Raw genomic sequence first — 17,657 nt, 5'->3', positions numbered from 1 at the left:
AGTGTCAGAAAAAATTGCAAATTCATCATAATGGGAAATTTCAGCCCATTTCTCATTCAGTCAAGCAGACACACAAAATGAGGCAAGACCTAGAAAAGTTGAGTATAGTTAACAGGTTTGATCTAATGGGGTGTGTGTGTGTGTGTGTGTGTGTGTGTGTGTGTGTGTGTGTGAGTGACTGCAACCAGCAATTAGAGAGTACGTTTTCTTTTCAGGCACACGTGAAGTATTATAAAAACTGATTGTGTACTAGGCCATTAATGAAGTCTTAACAAACCACGGAGAATTGTTACTACACAAAAAACTGTTCTGGACCACTATTAGATGTCAGTAATGAAAGATAAATAATTTTAACATATGCTTGTAAGTAACTTGTGGATCAAAGAAGAAAGTATAATGGAACTTAGAAAATACTCGTCGTTGGAAAGTATAATAATTAAAACCTTTTTGACATTTTTCTAGAGTTATCCTCAGAAGGTTTGTGTTAGAGTGTAAAGAAAGACTGGCAATCTATAAGCCAAGTTTTTATTTAGAAATTAGAAAAATCACAACACAAAAAACCACAATGAAAATGGAAGAAAATAATACAGATCATAGAAGAAAATAATGAAATGAAAAATTCTGACCTTGAGATCAACAGTCAAAAATTGGTTCTTTGAAATGACTAGTAAAATAGGAAAATCTCTGGCAGAATTGTCCCCAGAAGAAAAAAATAAATAGCATAAGAATGAAAAGGAACACATAACTTCAAACATGACAGAAATTAAAAATAGTTGGGAAATTCTGTGAAAAATTTTGTAATCTCTAATTTAAAAATATTAAACTGAATGGGCAGTTTCCTTAAAAATATGTTATCAAAAAGTGATTCAAAAGGAAATAGAAAACCTGAATCAACTAATAACAATTACAAGTAGTTATTAAGACTAACTTTGAAAAACAACAAATGTTAAAAATAACAACCTAAAAACAGGCCTACAAAGACAGCTTGACAGCAAGTTCTACCAGACATCCAAAGAACACCATGTTAACAATCATAAATTCCCCCAAAAGTAGAAAAAGATGGAATACCATGCTGGAGGGACTTGTCCTGTACAATTGATTACAAGACTGTGAATATTAAGACAAAGGAGAAAGGACAGAGGGGGGCCAGTGGGACCGAATAGAGTCCATAACACGCCTGCTCAGACCTATGGAGAGGCAGATCCCGGGTAAGAGGATGGGCTGCAGGGCTCAAGACTCCCAAGATTCGAATCCCAGACCCACCATGATGTCACTGTATGATCTTGGTCAAGTTACTTTGTTTTTCTTTCCCTCTGTCTATAAAATGAGACAAAAATAGCAACCTCAGAGAGTTATTAAGAAATTTTAAATGGGTTAAATTTTAGAAAGTATAGGCACATAATGTGCTATATAAGTGTTTAGTAAATAAATGAATAAATGAAAAAATTGATTTGCCAGAGGTGGTATTACAGTATAGTACAGAAAGAATGAACTGTTCATTGAATGGTGCTGGGATCAATTGGTTATTGATAAGAAAAAACAATCGAATCCCTATCTGACATTTGAAATGAGAATCAATTCCAGATTGACTAAACATTTGCCTACAGAAACCAAAATCAAAAGTGTTGGAAAGAATATAGCAAAATGTTCTTGACTTCTTGGTAAGGAATTTGGAGGGGAGGGAGCTAAAGTACACTCCCGCTTCCCCATAAAAACCTAAAAAGTTGATAAATTTGACTATATTAAAATTTAGAACTTTCTTCCATCATAATACTGTGAAAAACTAGAAAACTAGACTGAGAGTTTTTTCCAATACACATTATCAGCAAAGGTTTGGTATCTGAAACAGCACTCTTCTTCAGCAACTTTCTAGAATGCAGTCAGTTCATTGCAATTGGTAATTGGGAACATGGTGACAATATAAAGAATGACACGGTCTTCCTGGTTCATACGGAGTATTTCTCAGCACAATGTTTTGTTCCCTCAAATGGAAGCATACAGGGAAACAAGCCGTGGAAAGATACTCGAACATTCTTACACCCAGTTCAGTTAGGCTCTGGGCTCTATTTGGCAAGGGCTTGCCTGCTTCATAGTTGTCCTCAAATTTTGTGCATTGGCTTTTGTCTTCATGACCCAGTTTATCAATTCTTTCTTAATCCTCTTGATGTCAAGCTAACTTCACCCTTTTAAAACAAATCCTATATTTACAGTGGCACTTTATTTATTTGGAACAAACACATCTTTGTTCTAGTTCCAGGTTGTATTGTTTCCTTGGTCTGCCTTTACCCTGTTTTTTCCCCCATAAGCCCTGTTACTTTCAGTGTACGATTTTGTAGGAAAAAATGTTTATCAAAAAAATACATATTATATTACGCTGAAATATCTGGATAATAACTTCCTACAAATCTATTTTTAAAAAGACAAATCAAAATAGAAAATTTGGCAAAAAATTGTTAATAGTTCAGAAAAAAGGAACCCCAAATGGCCAGTAAACATAAAAATAAAACTTGGTATACTTGGCAAATAGCTCTGTACAGCTATCCTACAACTGTACATGTCCTACAACTCAGTAATTCCACTCCTAGATATATGCCCTGGGGGAATCCTTGGTCTTGTGTTCTAGGACAGTGCAGTTGCTCAACGTGCAGGTCCAGGGCGAGATAAAGAAGCTTGCGTCAGACTGGAAATCACTACAATGCTGTCTTCATTGAGAAAGTCTTACAATGATTTTAAAAAATCAATTAAAACAGTGTGTTTAATGGCAAAGTTACTGTGTATTTCGGCTCAAACCCCTTGTCTCACTGAGGACTGGTGATGAACAGCTCGTGGATTAGCACGTCTGTGGACCACACTCTGGGTAACGCCACACGAAGGCATATACGGCATGTATGAGAATGTTCATAGCATCCTTGAAAGTGTCCATTAGTAAAAGAATGGATACATAAATTGTAATATGCTTATATATTAGAATATTGTACACAACGCAGATGTAAAAACCAGAGCCTTACTTATTAACAATTGCAAATCTTAAATTGATTTTGAAAAAGCAGTTAGAAAAAGCATACATTACAGTGGCATTTATATAAAATTGAAAAGATCAAAACAATACTATATGTTGTTTTGGAATGTGTACACATACAGTTACAGAGTAAGAAAATGCCTAAGAATGAAAAGCACCAAATTCAGGATAGTGATTTCCTGCTGGAGTTAGGAGGAGGGAATATAATATTTAAATAATGTGGGTTGATATGTAGTAATTTATGCAAGACGAACCTGGGGTTTTAAGTGATTACTTTCTGAAGATGAGCCAAAATTACCTGGCTCTAAAGTAAGACGCACCCAGTTTTGGTCATATAGGTACTGTTTGATGTACTGTGAATTGTTAATGTATCTGGAGTGTTTTGTTGAGTTCTCAGTACTTTGTTTTAAGAGGTGTTCTGGCAGACCAGGGGACCTCTAGAGCCAAGTGAGTAGCAGAGAGCCGGCTGAAAACATCTTAAGCCAATTTGGACATGTTTATTTAGACAACAAAAATCCTAATGGCAACAAAAATTGTTTCACATATTTGAAAGAATATCATGTGGATGAGACACTTTACCTTTTTTCTTTTTAATTTTGTCCATCATTTTTACCTACCAAACCATCCTGCCAGGACCCGAGAATGATAAATATGAACTTTGCCCTTCACCATATTAGCCAAGCCTTGTTGCTTTGTGATACATGCAAACTTGACATGTGTCAACAGTGAGAATGTTGAACAGTTTGAATCCTGCTTGGGCAACTTCCTAGCTGTTGGGCAAGTTACTTAACCTTTTCAAGGCCTTGAATTTATCATTTATCACAGTGAGACAGAGCTTTCTGCAGTGGTGGAAATGTTCTGTGTCTGGACTGTCTAGCAGAGCATCCATTAGCCATGTGGCTGTTGAGCATTTGAAATGTGGCTCATGTGACTGAGGAACGAACTGCATTTTTCCTTTATTTAAAATGAGTGAATTTAAATTCAAATAACCACATGTGGCACGTAGCGACTGCAGTGAACAGTTCAGATCTACATGAGGCTAATTAGATGCACCCTAATATTTAACTTCTAATAAAATTGTGAAATACTTTATAAATGCAAATGGACGATGATATACCTATTTGTATCTATATGTATTGCAGGATAGCATAGAATTAAAAATGTATTTAATATTCATAACTATGGTCTTTTAAAATGTGATGCAATATTATCAAGAATTAACATTTAAAAGTTTTTTTTATTACATCGATAGGTGGCATGAACAGGTTGATATTTGCATAAGTGAATAACTATTTTAAAGAGACATATCTTTCCAGATTTGTCATTTAATTTTGAATATTGGTAAAGCGGTAGTTCTTTAGATTCTCTTGTGGTAATGATTGTTGTTTAAACTTGAAAGTATGTTACAGCATAATTTTGCAAAGATTATTTCCTTAACTGCTTAGAATAATCAGAATATAATAAACACTTATCTTTATCTTTTACTTATGTGTGCCAAATATTATCATTTAAAATGTTTAATTTTTCTTTTGCAAAGATATATTAAAGTCAGGAAGTAAGCGTTTTTATTATGGCTGTCATGATATAAATAATTAAACATAGGTGTTTCACTTTTTCTGGTTTTATTCTTTTCTAGCTGCATAGATGAATGGTTTGAAGTAAATAGATCTTGCCCTGAGCACCCTTCAGATTAAGCATCAGCTTCCTGTTTTGTAGGTAATTCTCCATTTTTCCGTTTTAACTGCTTTTTAAAGTGTTGTCTGAATTATACATTGTCACCCACCATTTTTATTCATTCATTTATTCATTGAGGCGTGTGTGTTCCAGACACTGTGTTAGGCTACTATAGATAATAAACTCACATTAAAGGATACATAAAAACAACTTTCTTGATTCCTGAAAAGAATCATATATTGAGTAATTTCTACGTTCTTGGTACTTTAAAACACATTAGCTTATTTGATTTTAGTTTAATACTTAAAAACCATGGGGTACATACACATCATGACCCCATTTTACCAACGAGTAACCTGAGGGTCAGAGTAATTAAATTCCGTGAGTTTAAGAAGCAGGTTGCACCAGCAGTGTGAGGTCCTGCAGTGAAGGAACAGAATCAAGCTCCATGCTCTTATCCATAATTTTCCAGGTATGTTGTTAGATCATGCAGTATAATATTATAATTCTCATAAGTGTTGTAACAACCCCTTGAGCTCAGTACACTTACTACTCTCAATATGCAGATGAGGAAATTAGGTTATAGAAAGGTTAAGACACCTGCCTTGTCAAGGTCACATAGCTAGTTCCTTGGTAGATCTGGGATTTGAACCCAGGCATTCTGGTTCCAAAGATGGTGTTCTCAGCTATTTTGTTGTTATTAGGCAGGAGCATTTTCTTCAAAAAGTTACATCATGGATTCATTCATTCAACTTAATCTTTTACCTTTGTATTCTTAGCATATGATATAATGTAATATAGTCCCTATCTGTATACAGAGGGTGCCAAAAAAATGTATACACATTTTAAGAAAGGAAAAAACTATTAATATGTACCGATAACAAAAGATGAATACAAGTTACGTTTCACTTCTCCAATTACAAGAGGTGCTCAAAGTGGTTACCATCAGTGTCCAGACACTTCTGGTGACGGCGAACTACTGCTTGAGCAACGCTGATCACAGTGTTAACATCGCTTAAAATGTGTATACTTTTTGTTTTTTTTTGGCACCCCTGGTAGTAGGCCAAAAAATATTAATAAATTAAATTTTAAACCAAATACAGAATTTGCTTTGCTGATTTAGTTTAGTCATGATTCTGCATTATCTGAAAACATTTAGTGAATTGAATGGTAGCCTCGCTTGAGTCTTGCCTTTTTCTGTATTCCATGAAGTCCATTAATTGGCATCATTTAGCTTTGAAAAAATAGTTGATAGCTATCTTATATATCTGAAAAGCTTTTTATGAGAAGACTTACAGAAATGAAAGAAAACATGGAGGTTTTACATCAAAGCAGAGCATTTTAGCCAATCCTGCAGTTGTTTCAGAAGGAGTTAGAGTCTTTATGTTCAGAGACTCAAGACAGTTACGGACGACAATCTTCTGAATGGCTAAGACTGGAGACAGGGAACTGAGGTCCAGTCCTGAGCTGTCCTCCCATTTCCTTTTATTTCAATAAATCCTGGTCTTAAATTCGCGCTGTTGAGGTGATAAATACATTCAAGGGCTTCTGTTGCTCTTAAGGACCATTTGGTCGCAGCCGGTTAGAATGTTGACAAAGGAGATTTGAGATACAGGTGTACTCTGGAGATTGCTCAGGCTCGGCTCCAGACCACCACAGTAAGACAAATGTCGCAGGAAAGCGGTCGCAAGAAATTTTTGGTTTCCCAGTGCACATAAAAGTGATGTTTACACAGTACTGTAGTCTGTTAACTGTACAATAGGATTATGTCTATAAAACAAGGTACATACCTTAATTAAAAAACACTGTGTTGCCAAACATTGCTAACCATCATCGGAGCCTTCAGTGAGTCACAATAATCTTTTTGCTGCTGGAGGTCTCGCCTCCGTCGATGGCTGCTGACCAATCAGGGTGGTGGTTGCTGAAGGCTGGGTGGCTGTGGCAGTTTCTTAAAATAAGACAACAGTGAAGTTTGCTGCTCCGGTTGACTCGTCCTTTCATGAACAATTTCTCTGCAGCAGGCGATGCTATTTGATAGCATTGTCCCCACAGTAGAACTTCTTTCAAAATTGGAGTCGATCCTCTCAAACCCCGCCACCGCTTTATCAACTAAATTACGTAACATTCTCCATCCTTTGTTGTCATTTCAACAGTCTTCACAGCTTCCTCACCAGCAGTAGATTCCGTCTCTAGAAACCACTTTCTTTGCTCATCCACGAGCAGCAACTCCTCATCCATTAAAGTTTTATCCTGAGATCAGCAAGTCAGTCATGGCTTCAGGCCCCGCTTCTAATTCTAGTTCTCTTGCTGTTTCCACCACATCTGCAGTGACTTCCTCCCCTGAAGTCGTGAACCCCTCAAAGTCATCCATGAGGGTTGGGATCAACTTCTTACAAACTCCTGTTAATGTTTATATTTTGACCTCTTCCCATGAATCACAAATGTTCTTAGTGGCATCTAGAATGGTGAATCCTTTCCAGAAGGTTTTCAATTCATTTTGCCCAGATTCATCAGAGATGACGATGGCAGCTGTGGCCTTACAAAATGTATTTCTTCAATAATGAGACTTGAAAGTCAGACTTACTCCTTGATCCTTGGGTTGCAGAATGGATGTTGTTAGCAGGCGTGGAAACAAGATTGATCTCGTTGTCCATCTCCATCAGAGCTCTTGGGTGACCAGGCGCATTGTCAGTGAGCAGTAATATTTTGAAAGGAACGTTTTTTCCTGAGCAGTAAGTCTCAATAGTGGGCTTAAAATACTCAATTAACCATATTGTAAACAGATGTGCTGTCATCCAGCCTTTGCATCTGTGGAGCACACGCAGAGTAGATTTAGCATGATTCTTAAGGGCCTTAAGATTTTCAGATGGTAAATGAGCCTTGGATGGAACTTCAAGTCGCCAGTTATTGTAGCCCCTAATAAGAGAGTTAGCCTGTCCTCTGAAGCTTTGAAGCCACGTCTTGACTCCTCTCTAGCTGTGAAAGTCCTAGATGGCCTCTTCTTCCAATGGAAGGCGATTTCGTCTACATTGCAAATCTATTGCTGTTGCTGCCACCTTCATTAATTATCTTAGCTAGGGCTTCTGGATAAATTGCTGCAGCTTCTCCATCAGCACTTGCTGCTTCACCTTGCACTTTTACGTTACAGTTTATTTCCTTAAACCTCATGAACCAAGCTCTGCTGGCTTCCAACTTTTCTTCTGCAGCTTCCTTTCCTCTCAGCCTTCATAGAGTTGAAGAGAGTTAGGGCCTTGCTGTGGATTAGGCTTTGGCGTAAAGGAATGTTGTGGCTCGTTTGATCTTCTATCCAGACCAGCAAAACTTTCTCCATATCAGCAATAAGGCTCTTTCACTTTCTTGCCATTCATGTGTTCACTAGAGTAGCACTTTTAATTTCCTCAAGAACTTTCCTTTTGCGTTCACAACTCAGCTGTTTGGCGCAAAAGCCTAGCTTTCAGCCCATCAGCTTTCAACATGCCTTTCCCACTAAACCTGATCATCTCCAGCTTTTGATTTAAAGTGAGATGTGCTTCATCTTCTTTTCACTTGAACACGTAGAGGCCACTGTAGGGGTTATTAATGGGCCGAATTGCAATATTGTTGTGTCTCAGGGAATAGCAAGGCCCTAGGAGAGGAAGAGAGACCGGGCAACGGCCAGTTGGTGGAGCAGTCAGAACACACACATCTATAGATGAAGTTCATTGTCTTCATATGAGCGCAGTTGGTGGTGCCCCAAAACAATTACAATAGTGCCATCAAAGGTCACTGATGACAGGTCACCATAACAAATGCAATAATAATGAAAAAGTTTGAAATATTGGAAGAATTACCAAAATGTGACCTAGAGACAAGAGGTGAGCAAATGCTGTTGGAAAACAGGGCGCTGATAGACTGGCTCCATGCAGGGTTGCCACCAACCTTCAGTTTGTAAAAGACACGGTATCTGAAGTGCACTAAAGCAGAGCACAATAAAATGAGGTCTGCGTGCGTGTAACTCCGTAGCAGCTATAGCAACTGAAATAAGAAATGCAACATTAAGTGAGGCCTCTGTCATAATAAGAGGAGGCTTGTGGAGCACTAGGGCTGTCAGCTCGTGCACCTTTTACTGTTGAGGGTATTCAGATCGGACCTTGACACATTTGCAGTATGAATTGGGGTAATATAGCTGTGTAAGTGACAAGTGGTGATGGAGTGGAACTTTGAGCATATGTGTACATATGTTTTTATTTCACTGTGAAAAGGTTTTTTAAAAAGGAGCATGCTTTGGAATGTCTTCAACATCACCTTATGTCTGGGCCAATAAAGTAAAACAGGCTAAAGTTACAGAAGCGTTTTAAGAGAAGTGCTCTGCGAATAAACGATGTGAATAAGAACCAACGCAAATAAAACAAAATTTTTATCTTAGCATTTTATGTACCAGAGTAATATGTCAAAATCCTTCACCTGTAGGTAAAATTTATCTTTTAGAGTCAAAAAACTTTTTTGTGTGTGAGTTGGGATTTTAGGGTATAAAATTTTTGATTTCTTGGTCTAATCAGCTAAATTTTTCCTTTAGTGTTCACAGTGAGCTTATGAGATGGGTATGGAACATGCAGCTCATCTCATAGGCAATATGCATGTCTGTTGATCTTAAAGAGCATTTCAGTTTCCTTACCTGCTATATCAGTGTTATCTTTTTCTGTATTTTTATATCTAGGGCCTGAGTTTGGTGGCAGCTGCCCTTAGAAGTGTAAATGAAAATCAGTTTCTATGGTTCTTGAATGATTTTAAGAATGTATAGACACAAAATATCTTGACCTTTCACATATTTGCTTCTGTTCTTACTGCTCTTGTCTGTCATATGATAAATTCCTCTTATCTCTCTTGCTGTACCAAATTAACCGGGTATGGGTTTCAAGAGGATTCAGTATGTTAAAACTTTTTTTAAAGGCAACATGTAGCACCAATGCAGCATTTCTAATATTTGTCAGCATACGTGTTTAGTAGCCCCAAATAAATAGAGATCCATGAATATCTAAGGACTCGATTAGTTACAAAATTATTTACTATTTTTAATTTGAGGTCTTGAATTATTGGGGGAGAGATTAGTAAGTTGGGGTATTGGGTGTGTGTGTTCTGTACTCTGGTATAGTCTTGATTGTGAAGGGGGAATGATTTGGTGGTGCCCCAAAACAATTACATCAAAATGTAATTGTTATGTAGTGACTATTTTTTGACTATTTTAAGCTTTTATTGGTCCTGTGTCCTTGATCTATTCTGCTGCAGAACACTAATTTTATGAGTTTTTAGAATAATAAGTGCATGAAAATTTACTGTAACTAAAGCACTGTTCATGGGGAAATGGGTGTTGTGTTTTGGTTTGTATTACTATTATGGACCACTGCTTAAATAAAATGTATCTGCTTTTACACAGGTTTTCTTCTATTTTCAAGATGCTTGAAAACCAAGAGGATGTGAGGATCTGTCTCTGGAAAAACAAAAAACACAGGCATTACTCAGCCAGAAATCTGAGATCTATGAGACTCAGTCAGTGCAGAGATGGACAATCATACAGGGAAAAACTCCTGCTGGAGCAAGGACATTTGCCACAGAGCTCAGTGCACCAAACATGCACGTGAGGACACAGGGATTTTGAAAATGCTGCACATCCCTCACTAGTCGTCCACGTAGTAACACTGGTAAACATTCTGTCTGCAGAAGCCAAAGTCACTGATTTAAACGTTGATTTACTTTTTATTAAGTTCTCTAGAGCTGCACAGCTAGTATTTTGATTTGTTTTGTTTTTTGTTTGGGGTTTCTTTATTTTCCCCAACATGATGTTTCTGCTTTCATCTATTCTTAAATTGAAGAGCATATAATTTAATTCTTATAAATTAAAGTCTTAAATGTGAAACCAAGAAATGTAATCAAGCAGTAAAACATTCTCTGAATGTAGACCATGATCTCAAGTTCTTCCATTTTTTTCCCAACAGTGGAAAGTCGATTTTTACATAGGAAAGACAAACTATGTTAGTATTTTAAATTAAAGGTTTAACATTATCAGAATGCAGTCCAGAGTAAATCAGGTTACATAATTACATTTTAATTAATTAAATCTAGGATTGTCCACTGAATTACAATTTGTTAAGTATATTGTTTCCTCTTAAATAAACTGCTCAACGGTTAATCAGCAATGAGTCATCTTGCAGCTATGCAACTTTAAAAAAAATACGAATTACCAATTTTAAGTGCTGCCAGCTACAATAACTTTGTTTTAACGGGTATTTTTGTTTGTTCTTTTCATGTAATTATTTTATTGTGCTTTGCGTCTCCAGGCAGTTTCCCACATTTGGGTAAAATGCTTTAGCAGGTTGTAAACTTAATAACTTATGAAAAGGGTAAAATAAAGTTTTCTTGAATGGAACTTGGAATCATTTGAGGGACTTTTATATACTTTTAAAAATCAGAATTTAATTAGGATGCCAGATTTATAGTAACTTGCATCTTTAATTTTCCAGATAATCTGGAGGTTAGCGTTTGATAAATGATTTTTTAAAGCAGATATGAAGACTTTGTTAATTATAATTTATTGTGTTATTACTGTAATTGAAAATATTATGAAACTTTTAAATTTAGTCTCGTGTAGAAAGAAATGTATTACGCAAAATTATGTGAATAAATATTCCCACAAAATATATCTGAATGGTTAAAAAATACTGGAAGAGAGCTATCAGGCCTACAATAGTGAATGTCCTCTTTTTTTTTAATATCAAAAATACCAATAAGTAGATTCATGTTTTCAACACAGGGAAAAATGTTATCAGTGAACATTTAAGCAGTGCACTTTACTCAGTATAATTGAAAGTTGCAAAGTACTGTTTCCTTATTTTAAGCTTTCTTTACTATCATGTATTTAAGTATTTGCTTTCCTGTTTAATGCTGCTGCTCTTGTTCTTCTCAAATTTTTTCTCTACTCTATTGCTTCTGTTTTGTTTGTTTGTTTGTTTTAAAGGGCACGTACAGGAGCAACTGCTGCTACCCGGAAAAAATTTGTGTGTTATAAACAATTAAAATAGTTTTTAGTTGCTTTCTGTGTGATTCTAGACCAGATAACATTTTCCCTAAAGTTATGCTGTGAAATGCCTTTTGTTATGCTGCAATTGATAAAAGAATCCCAAACCTCCATTGTGACTGCTGACAGCACAGTTTCATGGGTGCTTTTTAAACCAGTTATGGAAAATATTTTTCCCTCAAGGAAAATACCCTTTCCTTAAACTTCTTATGTTATCCTCAAATCTTAACATGAATTAATTTTATTTCACATTTTCAATTTTGTAGGCTTTCAAACATACAACACCCCCACCAACCCCAGGAAAAACCTTAAAATGTGAATAATTCATTTTTTTCTACTACTGGTATAATGTTATTTTGTTGTCTTCCATTCTTAAAGGAAGAAATGTATAGCTGTGATAGGTCACTGTTGATGTTCTTCTGGAAGTTGATTTTCTGCTATGATACACTCATTGACTTTTACAATGTATTGGCTTAAGTTCACTTTTCCTTCTTTATCCTCTCAGTCTTATTCTTTGTCATAGGTTCTGTGCTGCAGCTGCTGCAGTAGAAGCTCCTGTGGTTTAAAAGACAGTTCAGTGTCTGTCAGTGTCGAGTGCTATTTGATTATTATATTTGTCTAGGACAGTATTTACTTAATTGTGTTTATAGCAATCCCTTTTTTATTAAAATTTGCAAAAGTTAGCATTTTTTTACTTTAAATTCAGTCTCCACCAATGATTTCCTAAAAAGAAGAACTGAGACATTGAAAAAAAAATGCTTTTAAAGCCCAGATGCTCCAGTTTTTATTCAAAATTGCCATTCTGGGGAATATTATAAGTAATATTCTGCATAATATCACTTAAAATATTTGTAAATCTATGTGTGGACACCGAATAGTGTAAGTAGGACATAAAGTCACGTTAGATGTTTAAATATATAGCTGAAACTACTGACAACTGAATATGGAGACGAAAGATTGAAAGCCTAAGTTATCAAGTTGGTTACAGCTTTCTAGAATCTTTGTAAATACTTGTTTTCAAATAAGATCACATTTGCAAATATAGAAAGCGGTATGTTCTGAAATTTCACTTTAGTGCCACTTCATTATGGATTTATTGCCAATTTTGACTCCTCATCTTACTTTGATGTGGCTTTTCCCCCCCAGAATATACAAGAAATAGCAAAATCATTTTGTCTTACTTTTGACTCTTTGCCAGAGAAATAGACTAAGTAAGAATAGTCCTAATCTGTGTTCTTCAGATCTGGTTATATAAATCAAACATAGATTTTAAGAGCACTGCCTGTGATTGACATATAAATGATGGTTCCTATAGCTGATTTTTTAGTGGTGGAAACAGCATTTAAAAAGTCATGTTGTTAACTGCTGCACACTATCGGGGGTGCCAAAAAAATATATGGAAGAGGACACTTTAGTCAACGTTGCTCAAGCAGTAGTTCGTGGTGATCAGAAGTGTCTGGACGCTGATGGTAACCACTTTGAGCATCTCTTGTAATTGCAGAAGTCAAACAGGACTTGTATTCATCTTTTGTTATCGGTTTATATTGAGTATTATAATTTTAATAGTTTTTTCCTTAAAATGTGTATACATTTTTTTGACACCCTCTGTATATAATGGTTTTGGTTTCTTAGTAGAAGTCTTATGTTTCTTTTAAATGTTACACAATTATATCAGTTTTTACCCACAAAACATTACTGGAATATAGCCCAAAAATGCCTGAGGAGCACCTCAGCATAATTGCAGTATGTATTTTGAAAAGATTTCAGTTTAAATGAGTTAATGAAAATGGCAGATTTCTTTTCAAAGCTTATTTTACTTTCCAAATTTGGGTTTAGTGACTTTTGAGAGCAGTCATTTAAATTAATATAGCAAGGCCTAGGGCTATTCCTTTAAATGAAAAAGATTGTAAATTCAATGTAAATAGTACCTGATTTTATTTGCTAACTTGGATAGTGGAAAAAGGGAAATTTCCTAACAATAAGCTACAGTTGAACAAAGCATGAAACTCTTTTGAAATTCAAGAATAATTGAATTTACCATCTGATTGACATCTACATTTTGCAGTATAATAATAGCTAAATCATCTTATTCTTTCTCAGAGGAAGTTTCCATATAAACCCAGTTATTGGGAACTTTGTAAAACTATAGAGGTAAATGTTGCTTATTTAATATGAGTATAGTTTGTTAGTTACAGGAAGTCTAGTTCATCTGGGCCATTTCCTTGCAATTTGATTTATCCTGAGGTAAACTCAGTACATAGTGACAATGGGTGGTTAAATGTGAGGTGTCCCTTGTTCTTGTACAGATTGTTTCTAAGTTAAAAAAAAAAAAATTCTAGCATGCCAATATTTTGTCTTTGGCCTGTTCCCCTTTTTTTCTGAAATATGTAACTTCTAATGTTTTCTTTGCTATTTTGTGAATAACAGTAGTTATCTGTTTCACTGTCTACTTTTCATCTCTACTGAGATCTTTTCATCCTGAAACTAAATTGCTGCTTGGTTTTCTTTAGAGGAAGTTGCTACTTGTAGTGATTCTGATTCAGGAACTGCTGGGAAAACTTTTTTGGTAATGGCTTGCCCAGATAAAACTTTGAGTACCATATTCTGTGAATGCTGTGCTTAAGGTAGGAAACTGAATGTTCTTTTTAAATCACAGAATTCCTGTATTGAATGGGAAATACCTGCATTTTTAAGTCAGGTGATTTTCTATGGAAAGTAAAATGCATTGAAGAAAACCAGATATGTCAATATTTAATTTTAGTTGAAAATCCTTAGGGAGTTTGTATATTTTCAGATATTTAAGCCATCATTAATGTTAGAACAGTGGCTAATAATAAGATAGATTGTTGTTTTCTAGAGAGGCAAAGAGCAGCATGCATAAACTCACATCCCAGAAATAAATGAAATTTTTAAAAGTGGTATTGTAGTATCTATTAACCAACACTGTAACTCTTAGCTCTGCCCTGGACGGTGAGGCACCTGTCAGGATAGAATCGGAGTGACTGATTTCTCCTATTCCTACCTTCTCGTGCCTGCCTTTTTGATTTGGTATGCTGAGATTGATGACTTATGTGTATAAACTTAGAGTTCTGCTGGTCCCCTGTTCCCAGTGAACCTGGTGCCAGCATCTTGAAAAGGTTTCATTATTAGTCAGTAGCATTTTGAGCACCTGTGTGCATATAATACAGTTAGCAGGCTCTATAGGGAGATAGAAAAGAAGTTGTGGAATTTTATGATGGTACTGATTTTATTATTACAGCTGTCCATTACATTTTAGTTCTTTGCAATGACTATGTGAATTTCATTGTTTGAAAATCAAGGTAGTAATAGATATTTGCCTCTATTGCTTTGCTCACAGTTTCCACAACTCTTCTGTAATGCCGTTTAATTTCCTCTATTAGAAAGTATTTTTCTGTTAAATAAGGTCTCAAAAGCATCAATCACAAGAAATACAGAAAATGTATTAGGAACAACTTGTATCAGTATGTTCTTAACTAAAATGGAACAATTCATTATTGATATTTTTAATAAATAAAACTTCCAAATGATCTTGCCAAATTATCCCATTATTTAGAAGTAGAATATAAGAGATGAATGCTTTCAAGGAAATTTGTCATTTCTACCTTTATGTCTAGAAGTTGACAGTACATTACAGTGAAATGGAATTATCTCAGTGCTGAACGGTTACCATGAGTTAACTGATGTCACAGCTTCTTTATCTATTTTTGTATACCCATTACCACAAAATGGAATCTAAAAGTATTAGTTAAAATTTTGTAATTGCTTAAGAGATGACTGTTTATGGTATTAATGGATAAAAGAGCTCTTTCTTCATTACTTTAACCATATGTAAAAATATACTTTGAAATTTCTAATGTAAAACCTACTTGTAAATTTTGTAATTGAAATATGATTGGAGAGCTATTACATTTTGGGGAGAGCTGGCCTGTCGGTGCGTCATCATAACTTAAAATTTAGGTTGTATTTATTAACTTTCCGTTATATTTTTAAAAGTGGAATAATTCATATTTGAAGCACAATTTTCATGATGTAAGAGGTATTGCGTGTTGTTGCATAGAGGTTAATAAGAACGTGGATTCTGTCAGGACTCAGACTGCCCGTTTCGCCATCTCTGTGACACTGGGCAAGATGCTTCACTTCTCTGGGCCTCACCCTTGCCTATAAAAAGAGGTAATACTGATGCCAACCTCCGGGTTGTCATGAGGATTGAATGGGAAGGTACATGTGTGCACCAGACACAGAGTAAACACCTACTAATGTTAATGGTTATCATAATAAGAATATTTGTGCCCAACTGAATAAATAATTTTGGTTATTCTCTCCAGTCCTGAGGTGTAGGACTAATGCCTTAGACCTTAACTGATGTGTTTAAGAAGCCTAAGTATAACAGGACATGTGGGTTCTGAGCTTCCCTCTTGCTAAAATCGAGAGATTTACGAGTTCGACAATTATATATGAAGCACTACTTGATCCTATGGACTGCTAGGGACCAAGAATATGTAAATCAAAGGTAGCTGACCTCTAAGAACCTGATCTTTAATGAGTGAAGCACATAACTAAATGAGCATATAAGAAAGTGATAAATGCTGTGATAGACATACACAGGGGGTTGTGGGCGGTAAGGGGGGCCGTTAAACTCACGGGGCAAAAGAATGAGTAAGTCTTCAAGAACAAATAGATCATAGTTCTAGGAGATAGTGATAAAAGGGCATGTGGAGTGGGAGGTTTGGGGAAGGTATTCCCAAGGCAGAAAGCATAGCTCGTACAAGCATGCCACTCTTGGAGATTTGCTATATCTAGAGAGGTAAGCAAGTGACAAAATCATGAAGAGATGTATGTGCTAAACTATGATGGAAGGATTTTAAGCAGGAAAAAGACAATCAAATTTACCCTTCAGAGTAGAGAGGGATGAGACTACAGGCAGAGATGCCTCTTAGGAAATTTATGGTAATTCAGGCAAGATGATGAGGGGGCAAAACTAAAGCAATGACTATAGAGAAAGCAAAGATGGAAGAACTTTAGGAGAAGAATTTACTCATCCTGGTAGTTATTTAGATGTTAAGAGATGAAAGACAATACCAGAACAACTCCCAGTTATACCTTTTCCACATCTTCAAGGGTTAGATCTTAAAGACAGAATATCTTTACCTGGGGAAAAGTGATTGTGCCAGAAGTATCTGCTGGAGAACCAGAGATAAAGAATACCAATTCTGACATGAAGGAATTGGATCTTAAATGGGAGGCAGAGCCTTCAGAGAGAAGCCGGACAGAAATAGTTGGCAAGTTGTGAGAAAGTAAAGTGTATGTGTGTGGCTGTTAGGGTTCAAGAGGTGTCTAGACACAATTGTTGTTGACGCTGTTAGAAGAGTCAGTAAGTGCATGATAAGTAGGGTGCACTGAGTTAGTTTAATGACATCTAGCTTGGTTGAGTTGGACCTCTGCCAGGAGCCCCCTCACCTCCCCCTGCCCCTTCACTTCAGATGCCTGTTGCAGCAGGGCCATGCTTTCCCATTTTTGCTTAGTGAAATGCTGAGATGCCCTCTGAAGCATTCTTGAGATTCTCTCTGGTTCATTTGTCCCATACCCTTCCTATCATACCAGCCTTCGCAGACGATGAGAGGCAAATCTAAAGCAATGACAATAGAGACCTTCAGAACAGAAGAAAGCTACTCTTGGAAGCAGAGACTTCGTAGAGGTAGACAGACAGGAAGGATGAGTCCTGATGGAAGCTGCTGTTGGGATGGGTGTGCTAGGCTGGGCAAGAGGAGGACCAACGGGGTTTGTGAGTCCCTGGAAGACGCAGGTTGCGATGGTGCATCATGATCTTCATTGTTTAGCGAAGGATGGAAAATGAGGGCTGGTGAACTTACATTAGTTCCTGGAGAAGCAGGA

General features: G+C 36.2%; 1 protein-coding gene across 4 annotated transcripts in view; it reads left to right on the top strand.

Annotated features, from left to right (window-relative positions):
* Nucleotides 1-16,090, top strand: part of ZNRF2 (zinc and ring finger 2) — a 79,200-nt gene extending 63,110 nt beyond the window's left edge. The window contains exons 4-5 of one of the 4 annotated variants that reach the window (XM_074340941.2): nt 4,656-4,731; nt 10,107-10,245. In XM_074340941.2, coding sequence (XP_074197042.1) covers nt 4,656-4,713 — 58 coding nt within the window. In that variant the 3' untranslated portion in view covers nt 4,714-4,731; nt 10,107-10,245. Of the gene's footprint in view, nt 1-4,655; nt 4,736-10,106 lie in introns of all 4 variants that reach the window. The other 3 variants (XM_019726189.3, XM_074340939.2, XM_074340942.2) reach the window with 3 other exon arrangements.
* Nucleotides 16,091-17,657: the final 1,567 nt, after the last annotated feature.

Source organism: Rhinolophus sinicus, chromosome 4 (assembly GCF_057876585.1).
Source record: "Rhinolophus sinicus isolate RSI-liver-muscle chromosome 4, RSI-T2T, whole genome shotgun sequence".
Classification (NCBI taxonomy): Eukaryota; Metazoa; Chordata; class Mammalia; order Chiroptera; family Rhinolophidae; genus Rhinolophus; species Rhinolophus sinicus.
Note: the sequence above shows the minus strand (reverse complement) of the source record. Positions and strands in the feature narration are given on the sequence as shown.